Here is a 12320-nt window from a genome sequence, read left to right as displayed (position 1 = left end):
GAGGAAGCGTGCCCCCACCTATACCCCCCCTCACTCCTAATGAGCGATGTCCAGATGCTTCTTGTGCCTTGACTGCATGTTTCTGTTGCAGGGGAAGAAAGCTCTGGAAAGGATCAACAGCTTGACGTTTAAGAAGTCGCAGGACATGAAAGCCCGTCTGGAGGAGGCCATTCTCGGTACCATCGGCGCCCGTCAGGAGATGGTGCGGCGTTGCCGAGGTAAAGCTTGCTAACATCTGCCAGTACAGTAAAGCATGCGTTTGTTTCAGACACGTTCCAATGGAAGTGACATGTTTACGCTTTGCAGAAAGGAGTCCCTACGGCAGCCAGGAGAACGTCAGGTGGAGAAAGAATGTCACTCACTGGAGACAAAACACAGACAGGGTCGACAAGTATGTGTTTGTAGACATTAACGACTTATTTAAAACAACAATAAACATATTTTCATGTAATTACTAGTATTGACTGATCTGTTAAAACAACCTCTAACTAGGACTAAGGCTGAAGTGGAGCAGGAGACAGTAGTGGATGGAAACCTATCTACAGAGGCATCCCTGGTAGTATTGGACACACTGGAGATCATAGTCAAGGTACATGGAGCTAACTACCTTTGAGTTCCTTCAACATTACGTTAATTATTGTATTAATGTTATTTATTTCCCTTTCTTTAGACTGTGGTGGCATTAGAGCTGAAGGAAAGTGTGCTCGGTGGGGTGCTGAGGGTTCTTTTGCACAGCATGGCAGGCAACCAGAGCGCCCTCTTCCTGCAGCACTGCTTCACTACACAGAGAGCTCTTGTCTTCAAGGTATATTTGCACAAGTCTATTACAACATTACATTACATTACAACATTTTCTGTGCAAAAAAATAACAGGAACAGACAACAGGAAATACATCTCAGCCAAATTTTTTGTGCCTAAAGTTTCCAGAGATGCTGTTTGAGGAGGACACAGAGCTTTGTGCAGACTTGTGCCTGCGTCTGCTGCGCCACTGCAGCAGCAGCATCGCCTCCGTCAGAAGTCAGGCCTCCGCCTCCCTTTACTTGCTCATGAGGCAAAACTTTGAGATCGGAAATGTAAGTGTGGATGCTTTCTTTTTGCTTGGTAGCAAATACGGCGGTCGAGTGGTTAGCGCGCAGACCTCACAGCTAGGAGACCAGGGTTCAATTCCACCCTCGGCCATCTCTGTGTGGAGTTTGCATGTTCTCCCCCCGTGTATGCGTGGGTTTTCTCCGGGTACTCCGGTTTCCTCCCACATTCCAAAAACATGCTAGGTTAATTGGCGACTCCAAATTGTCCATAGGTATGAATGTGAGTGTGAATGGTTGTTTGTCTATATGTGCCCTGTGATTGGCTGGCGACCAGTCCAGGGTGTAGCCCGGCACTCGCCCGAAGACAGCTGGGATAGGCTCCAGCACCCCCGCGACCCTCGTGAGGATAAGCGGTAGAAAATGAATGAATGTTTAAGTATTATTAGAGCCCTCTAGACATGAAATAACACCCCTATATTTTAAACTCGTATTACCCAAATTTGTAAATAAAAGAAAATAAAACCTTTTAGGGGCTGCACGGTGTCGAGTGGTTAGCGCGCAGACCTCACAGCTAGGAGACCAGGGTTCAATTCCACCCTCGGCCATCTTTGTGTGGAGTTTGCATGTTCTCCCCGTGCATGCGTGGGTTTTCTCCGGGTACTCCGGTTTCCTCCCACATTCCAAAAACATGCTAGGTTAATTAGCGACCATAGGTCAATTGTCCATAGGTATGAATGTGAGTGTGAATGGTTGTTTGTCTATATGTGCCCTGTGATTGGCTGGCCACCAGTCCAGGGTGTACGAAGACAGCTGGGATAGGCTCCAGCACCCCCCGCGACCCTCGTGAGGATAAGCGGTAGAAAATGAATGAATGAAAGATTATTTTTCATAATGTCTGTGTTTGGATCAGAATTTTGCTCGAGTGAAGATGCAAGTCACAATGTCGCTATCCTCGCTGGTGGGAACCTCACAAAACTTCAACGAGGAGCATCTCCGTCGGTCTCTCAAGACGATTCTGACTTACGCCGAGGATGACGTGGAGCTTCGGGACACCCCCTTCCCAGAGCAGGCAAGCTTGCATCACCTGAGGTAGCAAACTTAATGGAAAAAGAATAATTTTCCATGTTATGCTTTTGCAGGTCCAGGATCTAGTGTTCAACCTGCACATGATTCTTACAGACACTGTGAAGATGAAAGAGCATCAGCAGGATCCTGAGATGCTAATTGACCTTATGTACAGGTACTTTCAATCAAATCAACTTTATTTGTAGAGCACTTTTCCTGCAAGGACATGCAACACAAAGTGCTTCACAGAATTAAAAAAACAATTACCACAATTAAAAAGAAAAACAATTACAAAGAACCCCCCCCCCTTCCACCCTCCATACTAGACACACACACACACACATCCACACACAATCACACACAATCGGGAGACATGGAATGGCACTAAGGATCAAGGAAACGCCACCTTTGGGGCCGTCCACACTGGGACCAGCCCCCAGTCCCCCTGACTCCGACAGACGGGCGGACCCCCACATCAAAGGGAGGAACCCCCAGCCGGCCGGGTCGAAGGGACCCAAGGACAGCACCCCCTCAGCAGACCCGACACAGCCCCTAGTGTGGAGGACCCCCTCTGAGGAAACACTGGAGTTAAAAGCTAAAGACTAAAAGCATAAAATAGGACTAAAAAGATTTTTTTTTTTTAAAGTTAAAAATATTAGTTAAAAGCCTGATTAAAAAGGTGTGGCTGTTCCACAGGTGGGGGCCATAGTGGCTAAATGCTGCCTCACTGTGGGTTTTTGTTCTGGGTTTTGGTTTAATGTACATAACAGCTAAAAACAAACAAAAACAAAGCAATCTTCCTGATATTTGTCATCAGAATTGCAAAGGGCTACCAGAACTCCCCAGACCTGCGCCTCACGTGGCTCCAGAACATGGCAGGGAAGCACTCGGAGAGAGGGAACCATGCTGAGGCCGCCCACTGTTTAGTCCATAGTGCCGCTCTGGTGGCGGAGTACCTCAACATGCTGGAGGATTGTCGCTACCTGCCAATCGGCTGTGTCACCTTTCAGGTAAATGCTTTGAAAAAATCCCCTGAAGCAAATTCCATAAATGATATTCAATACCATTTACAAAGCACTGATTCACGCTCTTTTCTTCTGCAGAATATTTCCTCCAATGTGCTGGAGGAGTCAGCCGTATCAGATGACGTCCTTTCTCCTGAGGAGGAAGGTATTTGTGCCGCAAAGTACTTCAGTGAGTCCGGCCTGGTGGGCCTCCTGGAGCAAGCAGCTGCCTCTTTCAACATGGTGCGACTTGCATTCTCCCTAGCACATGCTGCGCCGGTCGCGTGTTTTGGCACGACACAGTGCTGCAGCATTAACACAGCGAGGCATGTGCGCAACTGTTAATGTTAGCTATGCTTTTTTTAAAAACTCAGGCTGCCATGTACGAGGCTATAAACGAAGTGTACAAGATTCTTCTGCCCATTCATGAAGCCAACAGAGACTTCAAAAAGCTGGCGAGCCTCCACGGAAAGCTGCAGGACGCCTTCATCAAAGTCTACAACCAAGTAAGCGGCAGCATCCATCTCGAGGGGGGGAATAAAATTCTTCTGATTTCTACTTGTGTGTTCTCATTCTGTGTTTTGTTTCTTTTACAGAGCTCAGGATGGGAGGTAAAAATGTGTTATCATATGCAGGATATTGCTATTTGGCTATTTGTTTACAATATTCTCTCTCTTCCCCATTGCATGGTCTTGTCCCGCCTATCATGTGGTTGACGGGTGAGTGACTTTCACTGTTAATTTACATTTTTGGTTACGTTGCACAATTCAATGTGTCTGAAAAATAGTAGGAAGAAGCAGAACCTACCCCCACCCCCGTCAGAGCATGCATTCATTCATTTTCTACCGCTTATGAGGGTCATGGGGGTGTCTTCGGGCGACAGGCGGGGTACACCCTGGACTGGTCGCCAGCCAGCCAATCACAGGGCACATATAGACAAACAACCATTCACACTCACATTCATACCTATGGACAATTTGGACTTGCTAATTAACCTAGCATGTTTTTGGATTGTGGGAGGAAACCGGAGTACCCGGAGAAAACCCACGCATGCACGGGGAGAACATGCAAATTCAGAGAATCGAACCCAGGTCTGTGTGGCCAACATGCTAACCACTCACCATCATGCATCGATACCACAACATAAACATTCATTCATGGCAAACTCCACACAGAGATGCCTGAGGGTGGCATTGAACTCGGGTCTCCTAGCTGTGAGGCCTGTGCGCTAATCACTCGTTCACCGTGCAGCCCCCGGTCAGAACAATTGTTAAAAATTAGTTCAATTCCTGTCTTCAATATGTACCAGTTTATTTATTTACCGTTGTTTAATAATACAAGAAATCAATAACAGATGAGTAATAGGTTGCTTTTACATTAAAGGGGACCTATTATGCTTTTTTCCACTTTTCTGAGCTTTAAATATTGTTAGAATATATAGACCATTTTTGAAAATCCAAGGAAATACAGCTGGAATAGGTGCAGATTCTGGAAGATCTAGAAAGCTTTCTTTGCGGTGTATCATGTGTAGCTGCTCTATAGGAGTCCACAACTCGGTACAAAGGGACGAAAATGAGCATGATAAGTTCCCTTTAATATCAATAAACAAAGTAGATTTTGGGGTTACCCGATTTACCTGTATTATCAATCATTTATGTATCAATTTTGTGCAATCATAGCATAAATGTTGATGTGCAGGATTTGAAATGTGCAATTGTTAATATGCAGTTTATGAATATAATTATTAAGACACACACATATACACAGTGGATATACACTGTGTGAACAACTACTACACTGAAAGTGTCTGTTCCACTCAAATCTGCCCTGTTTCCCTCTTCCACACCTCCCAGTGTTCAGAGAATGTTTGGAACTTACTTCCGAGTGGGTTTCTACGGCTCTCGCTTTGGAGACCTGGACGAGCAGGAATTCGTCTACAAGGAGCCGTCAATCACCAAGTTGGCCGAGATCTCCCACAGACTTGAGGCACGTTCACCCTTAATAAATCCACTAAGGTTGACTTATTGAGCAGCATTTTTTTTCTAAAGCATAAATCTCTGTGGTCCACAGGAGTTCTACTCTGAGAGGTTTGGTGATGAGGTGGTTGAAATAATCAAGGACTCCAACCCGGTGGATAAAACCAAACTGGATGCCAACAAGGTAACTGCTAATAATGGTGGCATCATGGGTGGTTGACAAGCACATTAATGTTAATGTCATACAATATAAAAATATGGCGGGTTTGGCGTTTAACAACAGCACCACCATGTGTATCGGAAAAATAATAGCATACGTGACACAGGAAGGAGGACATGGAAGCCCGTTTCCACCTCTGAAAGAAAAAAATTACCCAATTGGAAGTTGAAATTATGAGATAAAATGTTGAAATTATGAGATAAAAGGTCATAATTATGATATTAAAATGTGAAATTATGATATAAAAGGTAATTATTTTTGAGATAAAAGTCAAAATTATGGGATTAAAAACTCAAGTCATAATCAGGTAAGAAAATCATAATTATGGCTAAGAAAATCACAATCATGAGGTAAAGTCAAAAGTATGCGATCAAGTCAGAATTATGACATAAAAAAACATCTAAATTATGAGATAAAAAAATGTGATTATGAGAGTAAAAATTGTGAGGAAAAAAATCAAAATTAGATAGTCAAAGATTAGAAGTCATAATTATGAGCTAAAACGTCATAACTATGAGCTAAAAAGTAATAATTATGACATCTAATCTATGACTATCTAATTTAGATTTTTAATTAATAATTTTATTTAATTAATAATTGATTTATAATTATGATTTATAATTATAATTATGACGTTTTAGCTCATAATTATGACTTCTAATCTTTGACTATCTAATTTAGATTTTTTTTCCTCACAATTTTGACTTCATCTCATAATCACAATTTTAGTCATAGATTAGAAGTCATAATTATGACTTTTTAGCTCATAATTATGACTTCTAATCTTTGACTATCTAATTTTGATTTTTTTCCTCACAATTCTGACTTCATCTCATAATCACAATTTTAGTCATAGATTAGAAGTCATAATTATGACATTTTAGCTCATAATTATGACTTCTAATCTTTGACTATCTAATTTTGATTTTTTTCCCCTCATCAGTCATAGATTAGAAGTCATAATTGTGACTTTTTAGCTCATAATTATGACTTCTAATCTTTGACTATCTAATTTTGATTTTTTTCTCTCATCAGTCATAGATTAGAAGTCATAATTGTGACTTTTTAGCTCATAATTATGACTTCTAATCTTTGACTATCTAATTTTGATTTTTTTCTCTCATCAGTCATAGATTAGAAGTCATAATTGTGACTTTTTAGCTCATAATTATGACTTCTAATCTTTGACTATCTAATTTTGCTTTTTTTAGCTAAAAAGTCATAATTATGAGAGAGTCAAAATTCTAAATAAATGAAAATGATGTGATACAAACTACATGTGCCGAGTGCCACGTGACAAAGGCGGCACATGTATCACTTAATTTGGACTTTTCATCTCATAATTATGACTTTCCTATCTCATAAGACTGACTTATCTCATAATTTTGACTTTTTAGCTTATAAATATGATTTGCCAGTGAGATTTTTCTTTCTTTCAGTGGCGGAAACGAGCTTCCGTAGTAGAATGTCCTATTTTTCCATAGCTGTTGGTTTCTAATGGTCCATTAAAACCTGTATGGTGGACAAACAGCATGTATTAGGGAATATTTTCTATCATATTGCTCTTTTTTATTTTTAGTTAATATTTTATTTTGTATTATCATTATTTGTTCAGGCCTACCTCCAGATCACCTACGTGGAGCCTTTCTTTGACTCCTACGAGTTCAAAGAAAGGATCACCTACTTTGACAAGAACTACAACCTGCGCACCTTCATGTACTGCACTCCATTCACGCTGGACGGCCGCGCCCACGGGGACCTACACGAGCAGTACAAGCGCAAAACCATCCTCACGGCGTCCCACGCCTTTCCGTACATCAAGACACGCATCAACGTCATTCACAAGGAGGAGGTAGCAGCCATCTCGGGAGTGATGAACATAGCAGACCTTCATTGCTTGTTTTTTTTGTTTGTTTTTTTTTAAGATAATTCTCGTGCCCATCGAGGTAGCCATCGAGGACATGCAGAAGAAAACGCAAGAGCTCGCCTTCGCTACAAATCAGGACCCGGCTGACTCCAAGATGCTGCAGATGGTGCTGCAGGGCTGCGTGGGCACCACAGTCAACCAGGTTCCAATAACGCTTAGTTATCTATGTCCATTTCCTTTCACGTGTTCACAGACACCATTGTTGTCCTTGATGGTTGTTTTGCAACTTGGACCACTTTATACTTCACATGAAGTGTGAAGGGTCGAGTGGTTAGCTCGCAGACCTTACAGCTAGGAGACCAGGGTTCAATTCCACCCTCGGCCATCTCTGTGTGGCGTTTGCATGTTCTCCCCGTGCATGCGTGGGTTTTCTCCGGGTATTCCGTTTTCCTCCCACATTCCAAAAACATGCTAGGTTAATTGGCCACTCCAAATTGTCCATAGGTATGAATGTGAGTGTGAATGGTTGTTTGTCTATATGTGCCCTGTGATTGGCTGGCCACCAGTACACCAGGGTGTACCCCGCCTCTCGCCCCGAAGACAGCTGGGATAGGCTCCAGTGAGGATAAGCGGTAGAAAATGAATGAATGAATGAACAAGGCTTCGCTACACATTTTAAAAGAAAGCCTGTCAACTATACATCCGGATGTGGGAGTTGCAAAGAAGCTAACCTACCTAGCATGATGCTGCTGTTCAAATGTGAGTGTAATATTAGCACTGTAGCTAACAAAGCTATGCTAGTGCTGCTCGTCGTCACCTTGTCCTTTCAGGCTGTTTTCTCTCATGGTTTATTCTGTGCCTGTGTGCATTTAGTGGTTAGCGCGCAGGCTACACAGGTAGGAAACCCGAGTTCGATTCCACCTTCGGGCATCTCTGTGTGGAGTTTGCATGTTCTCCCCTTTTTCTCCGGGTTCTCCGGTTTCCTCCTACATTCCAAAAACATGCTAGGTTAATTGGCGACTCCAAATTGTCCATAGGTATGAATGTGAGTGTGAATGGTTGTTTGTCTATATGTGCCCTGTGATTGGCTGGCCACCAGTACACCAGGGTGTACCCCGCCTCTAGCCCAAAGACAGCTGGGATAGGCTCCAGCACCCCCTGCGACCCTTGTGAGGAAAAAGCGGTAGAAAATGAATGAATGAATGACGTCACATGACGGGGGGAAGGTGTGATTATGTATTCTTCTTCCAGACCAATTAAATTCAATTAGATAATTTTCCGCTGCACACCTGATGATCTCTCGTATCAAACTAATGTGGCGGGGGATCCATTGTGTCAAAAATCCTGCATCACCCCGGAATGTAAATCCCCTCACCATGTGGGGCTTAAAGTCGTGGCTTTAAGTTTTACATTCCTTAGCACGTATGTAACCACCAACCTCCCCCTCCCTTCCCACCCTCACAGGGCCCCCTGGAGGTGGCGCAGGTCTTTCTCACCGACATTCCCAATGACCCCAAGCTGTTCCGCCATCACAACAAATTGCGTCTGTGCTTTAAAGACTTCGCTAAGAGGTGATGACACTCTTCTTCTTCTTGTGTTATGTGCCTTGTAAAAACACACACACCTTTTTTTTTTGTTTATATGCAGGTGTGAGGATGCCCTGAGGAAGAACAAATCCCTGATCGGGCCCGACCAGAAGGAGTACCACAGAGAGCTGGAGAGGAACTACAATAAACTAAAAGAAGCTCTGGGTCCTCTACTCAACCGCAAGATCCCACAGCTCTACAGAACCCTGCCGACTCCAGCTACACAAACACAGCGGTAACTTGAGACATTAAACACACACACACACACACAGCTTTTCCACCCCCTTCACACTTAAGAAGAGCCTGAATGTGTCACACTCCAGGAAATGAGGTGACGCACCAATATAACAAAAAGTCAAAAAAGAATCATTTGCAACAGCTTTTATTTGACTTAACCAGCATATGTGTTTGTTTTTTTTTATTATCAGCTTCTAGAATCATCTGTGTTCTTTTTGGCTAAACCTAAGATAAAACTTTATCACTGTACAGCAGGACAAAATGTTCCTAATAGTCATGACTCTTGGCTAATGACGTGATGTGGCAGCTTATCCTCATCACCCTTTGAAAGTTGATAGCTTTTTTTTTTTTTCAGCGCCTAACCACAAAATTATCATTCTCGGCACCTCCGAGTCAAGTTTTTTTTTTTCTTACAGCACCAGTCGTTTGTGTCTTTTACATCCATCTTCTTCAACTGGTGTTTCATTTCATTTTGTCTGTAAATTGGCCTGACGTGCATAAAATGATCACGTTAACCTCCATTTTGATGGCTGTTTTTTGGTCTCAAAAATGCTTATATTGTATATACAAGCAGCTGAAACAATACAATTTTGGAATAGTTGTATTTATTTATGTGTTCATTCATTCATTTTCTACCGCTTTTCCTCACGAGGGTCGCGGGGGTGCTGGAGCCTATCCCAGCTGTCTTCGGGCGAGAGGCGGGATACACCCTGGACTGGTGGCCAGCCAATCACAGGGCACATATAGACAAACAACCATTCACACTCACATTCATACCTATGGACAATTTGGAGTCGCCAATTAACCTAGCATGTTTTTGGAATGTGGGAGGAAACCGGAGAAAACCCACGCATGCACGGGGAGAACATGCAAACTCCACACAGAGATGGCCGAGGGTGGAATTGAACCCTGGTCTCCTAGCTGCGAGGTCTGCGTGCTAACCACTAGCCCTTATTTATGTGTTATTTATTTATGTGTTATTATTAATAATTTGTACTGGTGGTGGCTGCACGGTGCTCGAGTGGTTAGCGTGCAGGCCTCACAGCTAGGAGACCCGAGTTCAGTCCCACCCTCATTCCAAATTCCAAAAACATGCTAGGTTAATTGGCGACTCCAAATTGTCCATAGGTATGAATGTGAGTGTGAATGGTTGTTTGTCTATATGTGCCCTGTGATTGGCTGGCCACCAGTCCGTCGTGAGGATAAGCGGTAGAAAATTAATGAATGCATGAATGTTCATGTTGTGGTATAGACGCATGATGGTGAGTGGTTAGCATGTTGGCCACACAGACCTGGGTTCGATTCTCTGAATTTGCATGTTTCTCCTGGTATTCCGGTTTCCTCCCACATTCCAAAAACATGCTAGGTTAATTGGTAACTCCAAATTGTCCATAGGTATGAATGTGAGTGTGAATGGTTGTTTGTCTACATGTGCCCTGTGATTGGCTGGCCACCAGTCCAGGGTGTACCCCGCCTCTCACCTGAAGACAGCTGGGATAGGCTCCAGCACGCCTGATAAGAGGATAAGCAGTAGAAAATGAATGTATTGGTGGGTATTACTATGCAAGCAACCACTCATCCTTCCTGGTCTCACTCTCTCACACAGGAACTCCTTCAGTCGCTCCAGCCTTCGCAAAGTCGAGTGTTGAACCCAACCTGACAGCAAGAGACTCCGCCCCTTGTCCGGCCCCTTTGAATGCCACTAGATATCACACTGTCCTCCACTTGTGTCTGGCTTGATATTTTACCACATAAACACATAGACAAATACGTCATGCCATAATCATTCACACCCCCCCCCCCCATCATCACCACTACCACACACACACACACACACACACACGCAAACACATGTCACTCCTGGCCCCACCCCCTCTCTCACCTCCAATCTGACACCTCAGCTGTTTATACTGGAAGGTTATCTGAGCCGCAAACATCATTTTTTAGAGAGGCCCTGACTGTCTGTTCTCACGCCACTCTGCATACACTCCACAGGGACAAAAAGACATCCACAGCAGGACACAGTACAGTGCACAGTATGCACATACAGTAAGTACACTGTATAGTGTACTGTCACTATCATCCCAGTGCATCAGCGAAGGACACTGAACTGGTTTTAACTTTGAATCGCAACAAGTGTTTGGACTCCAAAGCATCAAGTTCCATTTTCCATTTTATTAGCTTATTGCAAAAAAAAAAAAAATCCCACAAAAGTTATTTGCTTTGATTCGCAGCCGTGTTGACTTAGAAACGCTGTTGCAAAGCGCCGCTGGTGGCCATCTTATGAAAAAGATTTTTTTTATTGTTTTTGTTATCGATAGACCAAATAACTGACATTCCTTCTTCCTCGCCCTGTTATATGAATTTCATATGTCGACTGGAAGGTGAGTCTCAGTTCGGGATTAACGATGGAGAACGCATGATGGACAACGGTGACATCCACACCAAAATATATCCAAACTGTGACCGTCTGCCTGTATTTACTGTGACGTTACATTTAGTGTCAAGGCCTCTTGACTGCAATGATCTACAATGTGAGCCCCTAAAAGAATGACTGTTATTCTTACTACTGTACCAACTGTATTGCACTATTTGTAAAGCGACAGCACATTAACACGTCCAAAATATCAGTGCTTCCTGCTATTTTTTTGTACCTGTTAGATCAAGGTTTTTATTTATTTACATCCTCTTTTTTTTTTTTACTGCCTACTATTAAATTCATTTTTCTGACAACTTTTATTTCTGTATTTACTTGAATTTTGCGGTTTGTAATAGCGGATCGGACATAGACCGAACTGTAGGTTCACGTTCAGTATGATCTTGCAGGATTTGTATCTGCAACCAACATGGTGTGTTTTCTGGGATAAAGTTTTATTAGTTAATGGGATCACTCAAATGCCGAATTGATCCAATTGTCTTATTTTTATGTTGATTCAGCTGCAACATGATCTTGCAGGATTAGTGTCTGCAGTGAATTATAGAACAACACAGTGTGTCTTTTGTTCTTGGAGTAATTGATCCAATTGGCTTGTTGTGATGTGGGTTCAGATGGAGCATTCTCTTTGCACGATCCGTGTCTGGAGTCAAATATAGAACAAAATAGTGTTTTTTTAGAGGTATTTTTATCTTTTTTAAAAAGTAATCGATCAATCAAAGACTTAATTGATCCCTTTTTAAAGGTATTTTTACCTTTTTTAAAAGGTAATCGATCAATCAAAGACTTAATTGATCCAATTGTCATGTTTTTATGAGGTTTCAAATGCACTATAATCTTCAGCAACATTGGTGTTTGCAGTCTGATATCGAACATCATGGTGTGTCTTCATTATCATATTT

At 42.7% G+C, this 12320-nt stretch overlaps 1 protein-coding gene across 3 annotated transcripts in view; it reads left to right on the top strand.

Annotated features, from left to right (window-relative positions):
• Positions 1-11723, top strand: part of dock6 (dedicator of cytokinesis 6) — a 37514-nt gene extending 25791 nt beyond the window's left edge. For all 3 annotated transcript variants that reach the window (XM_078797454.1, XM_078797455.1, XM_078797453.1), the window contains 18 exons: positions 92-218; positions 307-391; positions 493-589; positions 671-805; positions 922-1074; positions 1940-2098; positions 2169-2269; positions 2912-3104; positions 3198-3341; positions 3473-3604; positions 3695-3709; positions 4959-5084; positions 5169-5258; positions 6910-7146; positions 7220-7363; positions 8626-8732; positions 8809-8982; positions 10591-11723. In XM_078797454.1, the coding sequence (XP_078653580.1) occupies positions 92-218; positions 307-391; positions 493-589; positions 671-805; positions 922-1074; positions 1940-2098; positions 2169-2269; positions 2912-3104; positions 3198-3341; positions 3473-3604; positions 3695-3709; positions 4959-5084; positions 5169-5258; positions 6910-7146; positions 7220-7363; positions 8626-8732; positions 8809-8982; positions 10591-10633 (2262 nt within the window). In that variant the 3' untranslated portion in view covers positions 10634-11723. The remainder of the gene's footprint in view (positions 1-91; positions 219-306; positions 392-492; positions 590-670; positions 806-921; positions 1075-1939; positions 2099-2168; positions 2270-2911; positions 3105-3197; positions 3342-3472; positions 3605-3694; positions 3710-4958; positions 5085-5168; positions 5259-6909; positions 7147-7219; positions 7364-8625; positions 8733-8808; positions 8983-10590) is intronic.
• Positions 11724-12320: the final 597 nt, after the last annotated feature.

This window comes from Doryrhamphus excisus, linkage group LG16 (assembly GCF_037039965.1).
Source record: "Doryrhamphus excisus strain RoL-2023G ecotype Guam linkage group LG16, RoL_Dexc_Guam_v1.1, whole genome shotgun sequence".
In the NCBI taxonomy this organism is placed as follows: Eukaryota; Metazoa; Chordata; class Actinopteri; order Syngnathiformes; family Syngnathidae; genus Doryrhamphus; species Doryrhamphus excisus.
Note: the sequence above shows the minus strand (reverse complement) of the source record. Positions and strands in the feature narration are given on the sequence as shown.